At 42.8% G+C, this 16,361-nt stretch overlaps 1 protein-coding gene across 2 annotated transcripts in view; it reads right to left on the reverse strand.

Annotated features, from left to right (window-relative positions):
• APBA1 (amyloid beta precursor protein binding family A member 1) overlaps window positions 1–16,361 on the reverse strand; it is a 233,862-nt gene that overhangs the window by 22,477 nt on the left and 195,024 nt on the right. The window contains exons 3-6 of one of the 2 annotated variants that reach the window (XM_082613976.1): window positions 15,958–16,053; window positions 12,640–12,679; window positions 8,780–8,925; window positions 93–125 (exon numbers count right to left, since the gene is read on the reverse strand). In XM_082613976.1, the coding sequence (XP_082470102.1) occupies window positions 93–125; window positions 8,780–8,925; window positions 12,640–12,679; window positions 15,958–16,053 (315 nt within the window). The remainder of the gene's footprint in view (window positions 1–92; window positions 126–8,779; window positions 8,926–12,639; window positions 12,680–15,957; window positions 16,054–16,361) is intronic. The other variant, XM_082613977.1, reaches the window with a different exon arrangement.

The raw sequence follows: 16,361 nt of genomic DNA on the forward strand, positions 1-16,361 counted from the left end.
ACACGAAATAAGAAAAAAGGCAAAACGTAAATAAATGGGGAAAAAAAAAAAACAGGCATAACACCAAGCTGATGAAGTTGTTTGTACTGCACCTTCTTCCTGCTTTTGGCTAATTTCTGGGCCATCTGCTTAGCATGGAACAAACAGAGACAGGAGAACAGTTAGAAAAGAATTTGCAGAGACTCAGTTGAAAAGGGAATCAACAAACTAATATTGACAGCGGTATAAAGCATTTCTGTGGGAGGAGGACTGACAAAAAAATCCCACTCTATAATTGATTTCCTAGATCAGAATTTAGTAGCTGCCAGGGGCAGTAGTAGGAAGGACATGTATTGAGGTGCTTCTTATACTTCACTGCAGTTGATGTTTTCAAAGAACCAACTTTTGATTCTGTTGATTTCCTTTACTGTATGCCTGTGTTCTATTTCACTGATTTCAGCCTGTATCTTTATTCCTTCTTTTTTCTTTGGCTTTAGTTTGCCAATTTTTTTTCTAGCTTAAGATAAAAACTTAAAGTATGGATTTTCAAACTTTTTTCGTTCCTGATATATTTATATAAGACTATGAGCCTCCTCTGATCTCTGCTTTAGCAGTATCCCACAAATTTTGATGTTGCAATTTAATTATCAATTCATTCAAAACACTTTCTAATTTCCACTGTGATTTCTTCTTTGAACATTATTTAGAACTGTGTTCTTCTTAATTTTAATATATTTGAAGATTTCCCAGCTATCTTTTTGTTACTGATTTCTGAATTGTTCTCCCTCTTTATCTCTAGTAATACTTCTTGCCTTAAATTTGTGTAACGTTAATAGAGCCTATACCTACATAGAAATGGATGTAATATTTATTCAAGATAGAATAGTTGATAAAAATAGAAACTGAGGCCAGACTGTCTAAAACTGAGTTCTGGCTCTGCTACCTACTAGTTGTGTGACTTGGAACAAGCCACTTCATTTCTCTGTGCTTCAGTTTCCTCAACTGTAAAATGAGGGTAAAAACAGTATCGACTTCATAGGGCTGTTGTGAGGATAAAATGAATACAGTTGACTCTTGAACAATGTGTGCGTTAGGGGCGCCAAAACCACCGCAGGGTCAAAAACCTGCGTATAACTCACAGTCAGTTGGCCCTCTGTATACGCAGTTCGGTTCCTCTGTATCTACAGTTCTACATCCTCGGATTCAACCAATCACAGCTTCAACCAGTCTTGGAACATACAGTACTGTAGTATTTACTACTGAAAAAAACCCACATGTAAGTGGACCTGTGCTGTTCAAGGGTCAACTGTATATACAATGCTCTCAGAACAGTTCCTGGTGCATTATAAGCACTCTCTTTGTGTTTGCTCTTATATGATTATGATGTTAGATGATTATAATCTGCCTATGTCAGGGTGCAACCTCTTGGCTTTGGTAGGGCTTGGTACATATACACAGATGTTGCTCAAACGATGGTGAGTCAATGGCCAAACCATGTAACTGCTGTGCGGATGGGGGTGGGGTACAGGGAGAGCTGCGCCCTCATATCCTTGGTACTCACCTGGTGGGAAAGCTCTTGCTCTCAGCAGCATGTCACTATTTGATTAGTGACTAAATGTGTTGTCTGTACTACCTCATCGTGGAGAAACTGGATGAGTCAGCTATCCAAACACCAAATGGCTAATCTTGGTGCACCCGGGAGACTAGGGCAGCCCCACTCCCACAGAGCCACCCCACAGCTTGTACAGGTGGTCATGAGTTCGTGGTGAACAGCCTACTCTGGAAAAGTCTGAAGGCAGCAACTGCAGGCATCATCCTAACCACTGTACATGACGGTGGAAAGACTTGCACATCTGAGGAGTGGCCCTGTGCTGATGCTGTGCCACAGATTACGGGGTGGAATCTCAGAGTTCTGCCAGGGATGCTCTGATCTGCACCAGTTATAATCCTCAAGATAAACAACTGCTGTGAGATCCTAACATCTGTTTGTCTTCTACTACCTCCCCTGAATGATATGGCAGTAATATATAAGTTTCCATTATTTTTGATCCCAAACCCTAATAGCTATTGGTCAAAATTCTTCACTCTCGGGAAGAGTGATCTGAAAGGGCCCTTTTCAAAGGAAAGTAAGTCTGCCACCTTACTGGAATGCCCACATTCTGTTTTTTACTGGAATGGGTGATGAGGAAGAGAATCCAAAAGGCAAACTGAGTTTCATGAAAGGCATTCTGAGACAATTTTTATGAAGCTAAAAATATTTTATGCACTCAGAGTGACACCACCTTTAAATCGCTTATGATGTTCAAGTGCCCTGAAACAAATTAAAAATTTAGACATAACATTGGAAATGATGATGGGGTTGGGGTCAGAATGAGAAGCTGGAACAGCAGAGAAAGGTCTAAGAGAGCCTTAAGGCCGGCATGCATCTTGAAGCAGGGAGTGACAACATCCATTTAAATCCTTGTGTTTCATGAGACTGATTATTGCTTACCACCAGCAGGCTGTGGTGCCCAGGACATACTGCAGCACTGTCCATCCTATCACTCGATCTGCAATGTGTACTGAGTATCTGCTGTTGTTAAGACCCTTTAAGTTTAGTTATGCCGGGGATCCTCCTGGCTATTCTAGCTTTTCCTTCCCCAGCTGACATTTACTGAGCACTTGGTATACGCCAGTATCCTTCTAAGCATTTCATGTGTACCAATGTAAAAGCTTACAACAACCCTGTGAGGTAGGCGCTACATTATCCTCATCTTTCAGGAGAGGAAACTGAGGCACAGAGAGGCTAATTAACTTGCCCGAGGTCACACAGCTATTAAGTGGCAGAAGAGATATTCAAACCCCGGAAATCTCACTCTATATTCCAAATTGCTACTGTGCCATCTGGACAAGTTTCTCATCTATAAACTTCTAAGGCTGTCTGTAAAATGGGGTTAATGATACCTACCTCACAGGATTCCCCACTCCCTCCATCTGGAGGAGTAAATGAGATCATGTACGTGAAGGGTCTGCTACCAGTGTCAATATCGTCTTTATCAACCACAGACCTCAAGTCAGATGGGAAATCAGATGGCTTAGACAATGCTACACTGACAGAAATTTTCATTCTACAATTAAAGCATAATTTTTAACGCTTAAAGAAAATCTCTCTATAAAAGAATGGAAAAATCTGATCTTTTGGGGCAGTCTAGTAAAGACAGAATAACATTTGATAATGCATGCTTCTTACAAAAATGCATGGATCAAAAAATATCAAAACGCCATTTGTGAGCTTCACAAATGGAGAAAGAAAATGGAGACAAACACACCACACTCTGCATGGACATGAAGCAGTTTCTACGGCTCAGGCAGAATTTAGCACATCACCCCGTCTTCCGGCTGAGCAGCAGAGAATGAAGTGGGAATGAGGGTGGAACGAAGCACGGAGATGTAGTGAGAGGAAGGGAGGCGAGTGAGCTAGCTGCACTGGCTTCCCGTTTGGTTCTCTAGGTAGGGTTAAGGCAGGATTCCCACCCTGGGCTGGGGCCGGGGGCTGTCTCTGCATAGGGCACTTTTGATACTGATAGCATGTAGGGCAAAGCTCTCTCCAGAATTTTTCCCTAAAACATGTTTAAAAGAATCCTAGCAACAAGGCTATCAGGTACCACCACAGCGATAATGTATTCTGCGTTCAAGTAATTGTGGAAGCTTCTGGTTAAACAAACTGAATTAAATTTCCTCAGTACAGGACTTTTCAGAGCCTTTAATAGGAAAACACATGTGGCAAATACCCAAAAAGATCTGTTTGACAGCGTTTCTTGCGCTTATTTGCCAATGGAACCCCATCAGAGAGAAGCCCTCGGCTTGACCGCAACGTGCAGAGCACAGCTGGAGAACAGAGGCTCCTTCAGGCTGGATGATCCACCCGTCTCTCAGGCAGTGGCTCCCAAACTATAGCATACACCACAGTCTCCTGGAGGGCTTATTTGAAAACAGATTCCTGGTCTCTACCCCCATGAGTTTCTGACTGGGGTGGGGCCTGAGAATCTGCACTTCTAACAAATTCCCAGGTCCCACTTTGAGGACCATTGCTCTAATGCATTTCTAAATCATATGGGAAGCTTCCTGGAAGGATATTACTACTTCTCAAAAATTAGGAACAAAGGCAGAAAGAATATATTAGGGAGGGTGCAAAGATGAAAAAAAAAAACTTAAAAAAAATGGCAGATGTCCTGTAATTCTGCTATTGCATTCAGATGCACCTTATTTCTTACATTTTGGTGGATGGAAATGTCTTTTAATTTCAGGTTCCTCAGCCTGCCTTGTATTACTGTTACCTAAACACTCTTCTTGGCTCCCTTATAAAATGCATGTTTCTCAAGGTCAAGGAATTGGTTGATTTTTATCTCCTAAGATGCCTATCACAGGATCCTGCATAGGGACAGTTTGCTTTTTGAGCCAAATTCATCCCTAGCCAAACCACAACTCCAAACTCGCCTCCCATTTTGGCAAATAAACCTATACATTCTTTGTTAAATTAGGAAAATCATAATTCTTAAGACTCCAAGTGTAAATTCAGTATCATTATTCAATTCCAGTCCACGGTTGGTGCTACGTGACAGGCACCATGTAATGGATGGACAGACCAGAAATTAAAGCCTGCTTTGAAATGGAAACCCAAACATCAGGTTCAGTGCTTGCTCAGAAAGAAAGCACCAAAAACACACAGCCACAGCTGGACTCCTGGTGAGGTAGGTCTCACTGGCATCCACATCAGGTCAAACAAACAATGCAGGCAGAGGAAAGAGAGGGGCAAGATGGGATCCCTGCGGGGAGGAAGGGAAGAAGGAATCGGAAAAAGAAAGGAGGAAACTCCTCTGTCTCTGTGCAGGTGAGAGCACCAAGCCAGGAATTACTCATCAGTTTGTGGTGAGGTTATTACTGAATGGACTTCCAAGTACATTTTTCCCCCTTCCTTCCTGGATGGACGCGGCTATAAACTCTGCAGCCTCATTCTGTTCTGCATGTCTCCAGAGGTGGCCCAGAGTAACTCATTCCTGAAAGGGCAGCCTCTCTTTAGGAAACAGCGTGGCACCACCTCCCTCAGAGAAGGGAGCTTGTGTGGGCACCGCAGTGCACGCTCCCCTTGAGACCACCCGAGTGATCTGGAGAAATGCGCTCGGCCCCTCGGTTCCCTGTGCACGCAATGCAGTCTCTGTGCACGATCCTGACGGTAACTTTCTAGGGGGTGTGGAAATAAACCATGGGTTCTAGACGCAGCCTTCTCCACCTACAATTTGAAAAAGCATCAGACTGGGTGTAAAGGCAAACAATCTGACAGGCACTTACATGGATGTAAAAGGAACATGAGGCAGAAAATATATAATGTTAGGCAACAGTTCCTTCAGATGCAAGAAGCACATTGTGAAACGATACTTATAAATGAAATGCAACCATTTAATCTTACTACTCTATAATGAATTCCTCACACTAGAGTAATTTGCTGTAAAAATAAATATATGTTTTCCAAATGCTTTCTCTGCTCTAGGCAGGTCTAAAATGGATTTATAATCAGAGAGCCTCTGTGTTGCCTGTTCTGATTGACAAAGCCATCTAATTTTTTGTTCAAATGACCTGTGGAACTTCTGGCTACCCATCCTTTGAAGATTCAAAGTAAGCTTTCTGGTTTTTCATTAGGGAGCTGCACTTTAAAGAAGGGAAAAAAACACTGTCAGAAACCACTGTGGAAATCAGAAAATGCACAGAACACTTGGCACTGGGCAGGATCTGGTACTGGGATGTGGCGTCTTTCCTAAGCGCTGCTCTACGTTCAGGTGATGTGTCTGTGCCTGCTCTCCCCTCAAGGTCACTGAGTACACATACGTGTCACAGGGCAGGGGAAAGACAGAGAGACTCTAGCTGTAGGAGTCAAGGGGACCTGTCAGGAGGCCAGTAAACAGAACCTAGGAAAAACTCATCTAAAAGCAACATGCAGTTTTTGGTCTCAAGGGTCTTCAGTACTATCTGGGGGTGGACTGTTGCTTTTTCTGGAGGATTCATCTGAATGGGCCCTGGTAGTGTTCCTTGACGGGGAAGTGCTCTGGCATTCTGGAGGAGATAAATCTTTGTCACGTGGCTCCGTTCTGGACATTACAGGGTATCAAAGATCTCTGGTTTTGGCCACTAATGCCAATATAAATGTCCCAGACACCGTGACAACCAAAAGCACCACCCCATTTCCAAACACATGGTTCTCTGACAGGGGGTCCCTGTCTGTCAGAGAACCACTCTGGGCCCTTGCACGCCCACTGACCCTGGGGGAGCTAACAGTACCATTAACCTGGGAAACTAAGTGCTGGGTTAAGAGTTCAGCTAAGTTACTCCACGGTATTACTGCCTCAGCATCCATCTGGTTTGGCCAAGCAGCTTGCGTGGGCCTTAAAATGACATTAGCTCCTTCATGCAAGCAAATGCTGTGGAGAGCGGCCCGCAGAGTCACATGCAAATGTAAGCTCCTGAAAGGACCCCCTCGATGGCCCTTGTGAACAAGTCTCCCCCTGCCTCCCAGGGCCTTCCCCGTTGGTGCCCCTTAGGTAAGACCCCCATGGAGCTCACCAAAACCCCATTTTGGTTTGAAGCGAACAATCCGGCCTTAGTCTGGCAACCTCAAAGCATTCCACCCACAGACCCCAATAAAGAAAGGCTTATGCCCAGGTCCTGCCTTGACCTCCCCACGTGGCCCCTCCAGGTGTGCAGATAATTCCTCCAGGACCTGTGAGTCATAAACTTCTCTATCTCAATTTCTCTTGTGGTACTTTGCTCACCATCTGGCACTCTGGGGGTTTACTTAGCAAATGTTAATGTAACAAAATCATAACATATTTGGAAACTGTGGGACGGGAGGGGTCAGAAGTACGTCCCTAAAGACTATGTTTTTAAAGTTTTCTGCTCTGTATGAAATAAGGCAGGACAATGCCTGAAAAGCAGCTCCTTCTCTCAGAGAGGTTTGTGCTTTCTTGTTCTGAACGTTGTGCCTGGGAGACACTACATTAAGATGGAGAAGGCTGTGGGGACATCTGTGGGTATTAATGTCACCTCTTTAAGATAACGGAGACAGTGAAAAAGAATCAGGCCAAGCTTGGCTGGGCAGCTCAACAGGAACCTGATGTTCTACCAGCAGCATTACTGAGTCTGAAAGATGCGGAGGGCAGGAAGGTCAGCTTGATACATTGCCAGGGAGTTGTCTTGCTGGGAGTCGCAGGATAAGATGCATCTCTGGGGGTAAGATGTAGCTGTAAATTACTCTCTGGCTCATCCATCCTACTTCCTAAAATGTCAATAATATTATCAAAAGTTGCAGTGTGGGCTTACTGTGCTGTGATGGGTAGTGAAGGGAAGGGCCAGCGCTGACCTTGTTTCATATTCAGGGCATGGCACAGCCTGCGCATGTGAATAAGATGGGAATCAGCCCCAGAGGACCAGTAGCACGGCCCCTGCTGTGTGACCTCTGTGACCTCTGTGGTTGCTGCTCTCCCCTCCCTTGGGCTTTCAGGCAGCATCTCACCTCTCAAGGTCTCTCCGCACTCCTGTGGCCCTTAGTACCTGACACCCCTCTCTCCTCCTCTGGCACCCCCTGCACATGCGCTGGCTTGGTTCACTTCTCATTTGTGCTGCTGAGCTTGAGGGTAAGGATCTCACTTTATAAATCACTATTTTCCCTCCCTCAGGAGACCTTGCACAGCCTTGCACACATAAGTGCTCAAGAACTATTTTTCCCTTGATGGAGACAGTAAGGACTCTCACGTACGGCCTTCTACTCGTGCTTCTCATCCCACATGCCACACAAAGCCCAGGATGGAACTTGGGGATGTGTGAGAGAGAAGACATGAAAAAGGGACTGGTCCCTTGAGGAGGGAGTTGATTCTGACCAATGGACACCAGACAGAACCAAATCTGGGAAGTCATAACCTATTCCAACTCACTCGAAACACCCGGCTCTGATTTCAATGGTGATGCAATACCTGTGGCTCTACAGGGAAACAGCCTCAGGGGTTCTAGGTGCTGGTGGCACTTAATGGCACTTGAATTACATGATGGCACCATAAGGGTCCCTGTCGCCCTTGGCTTGTCCATGGTTCTAGGTGGCACTAGCATCGTGGTGGAGATTCTAGAGCTCTGCATTTCTAGGATCAAACCAGTTCTGGCTGGTTCAAACTAGCTGTGAATGATTTAAACTAGACATAAGTGCTTCTTCAGGGATCAGATAGGCTCGCTCCTTTTAAATCTTGATAAGACAGATTCAAACAGGTTATGACTGGTTTGCACTGAGTTACCCTTGCACTGACTTGGTTCAGACTAGCCAGGGTAGATCTGATCAAATGGCTCGTTTTAGGTGAAGCAAGCTAGTTCAATCTAGCTTGAACAGGATCAACCGGTTCAAATGCAATGACAGCTAGTTGGAACCACATTGTATCACGGACGTTTTAGTCACTGGTCTCTAGCTGTACAAGGAAATACAGTGATACAGCACTCAGATATTATATTGGAAATATAATACTTAAAATGTTATCCTTCCTCATCTTTTCAACTTTTCAAAGCTTATCACTTTTTCCTCAAGACTGGCCATTAAGAACAACCATACTTTGGAAATCTTTTTTCTGTTTAGAACTGTTGGCAGGTACGTGTATAAGCACTGCCTACCATGTCATCTCAATCTCCTCTCCTCTAGGCTCAGGACATGAGGTGTGGGGTGACCACTACAGCCGGCTCAGGCGCCCACATCTGCCCACTGCCCCCCTCGGAGCACACGGTGCCCCCTCACCTTGATCCTGCTTACTGCTTCCTGGGCCTGCATCATGCGCACGTTTTTGGAGGGGGTTTTGTCTGAGAGAAGCTGGGTGGAGCCAAGGTAATTGGCAGCAAAAATGATTCCATCGATCAAGTCCTCAGGGTCACAAGGTCCAGGAACTGTAACACACAGAGCCACAGTGGTGAGTGAAGCCACCCTCTACCCCCCGATCACACCACCTCTCCCCCGCCGCTCACCTCCAGCACAGGTGGGCCAGTTCCAGAGACCCCTGAGCAGGTGCATCAACCTGCGAGTCTAGAGCATCTCTCTGGTCTACCTTCACTCAGCCCTCATTTGCAAATAGAAGGAACAATTTCTTCTTAGAGAAGCTTATTTCAGCCAGTCCATTTATTGTGAGAAACAATGTGAATATTTATTTAAACATGAAACATAAAATTCAGTGACAAAGGATGTTGTTTTGCCTGTTAGACTGCGAGCTCTTTGGGACAAAGAGCATGTCACAGTCATCTCTGGCTCTCCTGTGTCTAGTCAGTGTCTGTCACCCAGTGGGTATCAAATAAATGTTTGCTGGACAAATGGTTAGGTGAGCAGAAGGCCGTCTTATTAGAAAAACTCATTTTACACTAAGTTCCTTTACTCGCCACCCGTGCATATCACCCCCTTCCATTTTATCCATAATGGGGGAAACAAATTTTATAAATCAGAAAAATGAGTATTTGTTGCCAAATGTTTGGATTCCCAAAATAGCCTCTAACCTGAAATCTGCAAGACAGGTAACATTACCCTAAAGCCATGGTCTCATGCTGCTAACCTTGCTGACTTACAGGCTATAATGTTCCCGGCCTGCATCTACATACATATCAACTCCAAGGAAAATTGGAATTTTCTGTTCTCATTCACCAGCCTTTTAAATCAAACCTTAGTTTTAAATATTTAAAATGGGGGCATCTGATTCTAACCACAATCACCTGTAAACCCTACTGGAAATTAAAACATGTTTCAGAATAATACATAACTTTACAACAGATGTGCTAAGAAAGGCGTTTTAATTCTGCAATGAAAATATATGTATTTTCTTTGGCTTGAATGCCATATTTGGAAAGACTAAAATATACTTTTTAACCCACTGTTAAGACCTCAGGGTCTTAAATTAGATAACTTGAAATGGAAACATTTGCTTTTTCCTCTTGGAGAGCTAATCTGAAATGGTTTTTATCTTTATCCTTACACATCCAGCTCATCTTGAGCTTAAACAGCTGCTTCCCACGATAAGCTACTTATCAGGGTACAGCCTTAAAGTAATCTATTCATTTTCCTAAAACCAAGTTGGTGGTGGAAAAAATGAAATTTAACAATGTTTTAGGAAAGGCCTTCACAAAGCGTGTGTGTAGTAATTAAGTCAGGAAACCTGTTAGTTTTCTGATTCTCAATCTTTCTGAGAAAGACTCTGGATAAACACTGAGTGGTACACAGCCAAAGCTGCCTCCACCACATACCAGTCACTTACATGCTTCTCAACAGCTACACCCTTCCTACCCTGAAGCTTTTATAGATATGAGAAGGATGCAGGTCATTTACAATGTACAACTTTAGGTATATAGCAGGGAAGCGCTGTCAAACTAAAATAATACATGGACAAGTTTGGATCCACACTATGCCTTGTAAAAAGTAAGAGATTATCCGTCTTCTCTCAAATTCCAGTGATAGATTTATAATGTTACATAAACATAATCATTTTTGACAATCCGGTATTGAGGAAAAAAAGGTCTCACCTGGAATAGCAACTTTTAAAAAGCTTCCATTTATTTTGTGAAAATAATGAATGTTAAAAGAAAAACAAAAATGCAACATCTTCTCTATGGGACTTCCAATATCATATATTCATCAGTGGATTTAGCTCTATTTACTGAAAAGGGTCCTTCTTTAACCCTAATGAGTATGGATATGCAGATATGTTTAAAAGCAATCCAGATAATATTTAAGTGACTGTATAAATGTCAGGCAGCCAAGAGACAGAAATATTGGACCTAAACAAATATATATTTGAGATATGATCTTATGTCAATTATGCTCTGGGGAAACTGACTAGAATCAAATGTCACAGTATTACACTCACAAAAAACAGCCCGAATTTCATAAGTTCATTTTAGGCTCAGTGCTAGTGTATTTTTTAAAAGTTAAAAAAAAAAAAGGTATAATGGTCCTAAGTCAAAGAATTGCAGGTTTTCCTTTTCAGTGATGCCTTTATGCTGCTCTGTGGGTGAACGAGCACACACATTATATCTTCACACTCATGTTAATGCCGAGCTTGAAAATCTCTAGGCCTAGAGGAATGGATATGAAGAATAGTTTTGATTATTCTGAAACAGTCAACTTCTGAAAACTCCCCAAGGTACTCTTGTGGAGTTTTAGAGCTTTGCAAAGATGGTGGAAATAATTTCCAAGTTACTCAAGAAAGAAACCTGAGTAACAACCAAACCTATGAGCTTGTCCTGGGCTTCAGGCCCAAGGGTTCAGGTAGGTTTATGAATCCAGGTAATTCATTCTTGGGCAGTGGAACACACCAACTGTTCATGCACAGGATCCAAAGGCCAGACATGATGTCTGGGCATCCTCTGGGCCCCAGAAAATCCTCCTTCAAGGAAATGACAATCTACCCTGCCCCCCAAATCATCTGCTGTCCTCCCTGGTAGAGGATCAGTAGCACGCTCTAGTTGTGTGGCCTGACCTCAAGCTGGGATGTCTAGCCTGGATTGAGTTTTGGCCCCACCAGGCCTGTTGACAGGATACATTTGTGCGGTGAACAACCTGCACAACCATGTGTGGCAGTCCTGCATCAGGTATTTTTTTTAGGTTAATAAATTGTAATTTTATTATAAATGAATTGAGAAGTCAGAGGAGGGTGTTAGACAAAAATTTACATAATTTGTTTAGCATTAAAAAATTACTTTGGAGGATTCTAAGAAGATGGTAGTAGTAGCATAGTTTTTTATTCTCTCTTAATCACCACCTACAACAAAAAAACTAGATAGGGAAACCAAAAACCATTGGAATATATTTACAACAAAACTAGGTGACAAGATATTGCCAGGAACATCAAACTACAAGCAAATTGCCAGAATCCATAGGACCTGCATAATATCAATATTTGTGTGGCAGAAAATAAAGGCACTGCATCGGATATTGATTACAGGGAGAATGGTGGAGTCAGACTTCTGGTTCCCAGCCTGTCTCTGCTACTCTAACTGTGGGATCTTGGGAAGGTTGCTCACACCCCGCATGCCTCAGTTCTCTCAGGCATAACATGGGGATAATGATAAAACCCACTTCACAAGATCAATGTGAGGATTCAATTAGTTATTACATAGAAAGTGCTTAGAACAGTACCTGGCAGACAGTAAGAGCGAGCTTGATAAATGTTACTATCACTAGCTCATCCAAGCAAGAGACGGGAATTACTGGGAAGGTCTTTTTATTTATTTATTTTTTAAATGAAGAGCAAAATGTCTCCCTTAGTTAAACATCATTCCCATTTGAATGGGCCTTGATGGATGCAAGAGGTATATTGGACTAGAGATAAGGAGACTTGGGTTTTGGATCCAATATGGCCAGTTCTAGGCTGGGCAAAGCCCCCAGCCTCACCCCAGCCTCAGAGTCTCCTGGACAGAATCAGCAAAGGCAGGGAGGAGGGTCTTTGAGAGGTTCACGGCTACCGCTGTTTTAGTCTAAGATTCTAAGACTTAAGACTGAGAATAGGTGACTTTGTGGTCTCTTTTCCCCACTATCGTCTTACAGCCCAGGGCTTCCAGTACCCCAAATGCTAGAAGATTCATGAATGACTCGGTGTTCAATATTTCCTTCTCAGCTCTTACCTTCGACGTAGGTTGGGAATGAAGCCAAGCTTTTTCTTGACTGTAATTAAGACAAAGAGGTTTCAAAAAGGGCAAAGCATGATGAAAAATGCATTAACACAGCCATCTGTGCAACATGAAAAATAAATACATCACTAATGACAGATATTAACCAGTTGTCAACCATTTTTGGCTACAAAAAGTGAAGTGTGAATAAACATATGCATTTATTATTAAAGGTTACCCAAAGCCCAGAACCACCCATTCATATTTTAGATAATCTAAAAATCCTACATTCTACAATCAGAGAGATGTCTGGCATCTTAAAAAATAACCCATGGACCAAAATTCATAGTCAGTAATAGCAATAAAAAGGACTCAATTTGTATTCTTAAGAATTTGGGTGTCTAAGTGAGAAACTGCTGATTAGTAAAGGCACCAATGAAATGATTATATGCTAAAATTAAGAATTCCCTTTGAGAATTTTATTCCACTTTATGTCTTTGCTGCACTGATCTCTAACTGTGCTAAAAATGATTGCTACAGTTTTTATCTCTTCCTTTCATCCCTTACTGATGTATTTTAGTTTAAAAAATCCATTACGTAAGTTATTATTGTGTTACCTTAAAATAAGAACCCAATAAACAAAGAGGTAATTTAAAAACCCTGGAATTTCTTATACTAAGTAAAACCGCATAGCAAAGGTCAGCCTCCCAAAGCATACTTGGAAGTGGACATAATCAGCTAGAAACCTTCTAGAACCTGACTGGATGGCAGTTTAAATGCTAGCTCTCAGAGGAGAAGTACTTACCCCTAGGTTCCTTTCACAAACCTCAGTGGAATAAGAATAAGTAATTCATTCCTGCTCCAACCAGTGACAGAATTTGCAGCTGGTATCAAAATGGTTTAGCCTCCAGGTACAACCAAGAAGCCAATTTATATTTATATTTTCTTGGGCTATTAGATTTAGATTTTAGCAGATGCTACAAAAGAATTGCTTTAGTCTATGGCTCTAAAAGCTGCTGTTTTATTTAGAGTCACAATGGAGGGCATTTGGTACATTCACTTATTCTCTATTCATGAACTCATGACTGGCTTTCTTTAATCTCTGGGGTAGTAAATTTTTTTTAAAGAGTTTTGTGAAACGAAAGAGTCTCTAATCTCTAATTATTGCACACAAAGAGGATTTTCATCATCATTTCTAAAGATATGCAGAAACGTGTGCCAAATGAGAAATTTGCTTATTATATCTGATGAATAATCAAACGCTGAATATTCAGATGTCTGATTAGCCCTGTGTTTCCCCATATGTGGACAGAGATGAACATTAGTTGATCCTTAACATTCAAGAATTAATAAAGCCACATTCAAGAAGTTAAAGGCCAAATCTTTGGGATGTTCCAGGAGGTCACATAAACCATGTGTAGAGCCCGGAGGCTTGAAAACTGCAATAATAACATACAAGCTACCCTGTCCATTCAGTGTGTGACCTGCAAGTACTCTTCATCGCAGGGATAGCAGATTCTGGTGTTAAGAGCCTGGGCTCTCCGGAGCTCTGGATTCAAAACCTGGCCCTACCACATGTGAGATCTGGGACCTCAGGTAAGTTACTTAACCTCTCAGCTTCCTCCACTAACAAATGAGGACATTAATTCCTACTTCGCAGAAGTATTTTAAGGACTAAATGAGATACTATGTGACTTGCTTGGCCTGGTGCCTGAACGCCATAAATGCTCAAGAAATGGTAACTCTCATTACTGTTAGTATCACTGTGGCTCTTCTTCTTGCCATTTGTTCTTACCTATTCGTGTGCTATGAGTAAAGTACAAGGTGACGTTGTAGGATGCAGAGCCAGCAGAAACTGTAAGCCCATTACTCCTGTTCCTGTGGCCTGATGAAGACCAGAGAAGGACAAAGCATATTTCAAATCTAAATTCTAATGTTGGTGCCATTTCAGAGAAGGTCTCCTCACGTTTGTTTGGTTTAATATGAATAGATTAATGAAAAAAATACTTCTCCCCTGCATGATTATTTAATGGCAAACGTATGTGAATTCAATGATATTTTAAGGGTAAATTTTAACCAAGACTCCTTTTAGAAGCGATCTGCCACTCAGGTTAAAATGGAGATCCCTTTCTTCCATTGCATTTAATGGAAAATTATTAGCAAAAGGAAGGAAAAATGAGACAATCATTCATTATGTGGTTTAGCTCTTTAACGCATGTCCTCAGTGTTGATTACGCAGCATCTATATTTAGAATGAGCTGAGCCCACACACAGATGATGGTGTGGGCCAGTGTTTACCTGTTGCTAGTTCATAAGTAGGTGAGGGTAGCAGTTAGTCAGGTGCAAAAGGACAACAGGTGCTGGAGAGGGCAATGGCTCCCTCTCAGGGGAAAAACACCTGCCCATTTCTAGCCCCAGAACCCTTAGTGGGAGCAAGCAGCATCTTCTCTCTTAAATATTCTCTGCCAGTGCTCAGCATGGCCTCCATCAGTAGGGTGACCATACGATTTGCTGTCCAAAGGGACGCTTTAAGGCTGCACTGTCCAGCAGCCCCTAGCCACACACAGCTATTTAAGGTAATTTAAATGGAATAAAATGCAAAATTCATTTCCTCAGTGCCACTAGCCACACCTCAAGGGCTTGCTAGGCACATGTGGTAGTGTCTACCATATGGGACAGTCCAGAAGTAAAACATTCCCTGCATCACAGAAAGTTCTCCTGGACAGCGCTGCTGCTTTAAAAAGTGAGAAGGGGTGCTCACCAGGTGTACTGCTTGGACAACAGGTGTGAACCGGAACCACCCCAGGTAAGCAAGGAAGCAGTCATCCTGTTGTCATGAAAGATATTTCACTTGGGCCTGAAATAAGTTAGTATTTAAGAAACCAGCCCATTTCCCAAACCACATAGCAACTGTAATGCCATGGCACTGAGGCTCATAACACCTCTAGGAAGAGGTGTTTAGCTCTGCTAAATAGAGCTTTTGATGTCCCATGTCCAAGAGAACCTTCTGCCATCATGGTAATGTTTAGTAATCCCTGCTTCCAGTACAAGAGCCACTAGTCACGTGTGGCTACTGAGCACTTGAAATGTGGCTAGTGTGCCTGAGGAAGTGACTTTTTCATTTTATTTATGAATTAAAATAGACACCTGTGGCTAGCGGCTGTCAAATTGGATGGCATGGCTTTATCACCGAATTCCACGTTGGAGAGATCAGAATTTTTCTCCGCAGGGTAATCTGGGTCAGCAGCTCTGTTGGAGGCTGGAGAAAGCATAAACCAGAAACAGAATAAAACATAATGGGCTGATGGCTTTTGAAACAAAATGGTACCCTACCTCTTTATTTGTGGAGGCTTCCGTGGGGTCACTGGGATGAAGGGGTGTGCTCGAAGACTCTGCACCCAGGGGTGAGGAACTGCCAGGAGACGGGGACTGGAACACAGACAGCAGAGGAAACCACAGTGAGCATCACACAGTGAGGGACTGGGTGAACCGCCCAGCCCTGGGGGACACAGAGGTACACGTATCTGAAGAACATTTCAGCAGTGAGAAAACTTCCTTGGAAAGGAACTGCCAAATGTACATAGAAGGCTTGGATTTGTCAAGCTTTCGTTAGATTCCTGCCCTGTTTTCAAAGGAGCCCTTACAGTTCAGCCTCACCTGGCCCCCCACCTTAGGCCATGTGTTTAAACATCACGAAAGTTGAATATCAAACTTAAAGCCCTAGATGAAAAAAGCTA

This window comes from Mesoplodon mirus, assembly GCF_964341445.2.
Source record: "Mesoplodon mirus genome assembly, chromosome: 1".
NCBI classification, from domain to species: Eukaryota; Metazoa; Chordata; class Mammalia; order Artiodactyla; family Ziphiidae; genus Mesoplodon; species Mesoplodon mirus.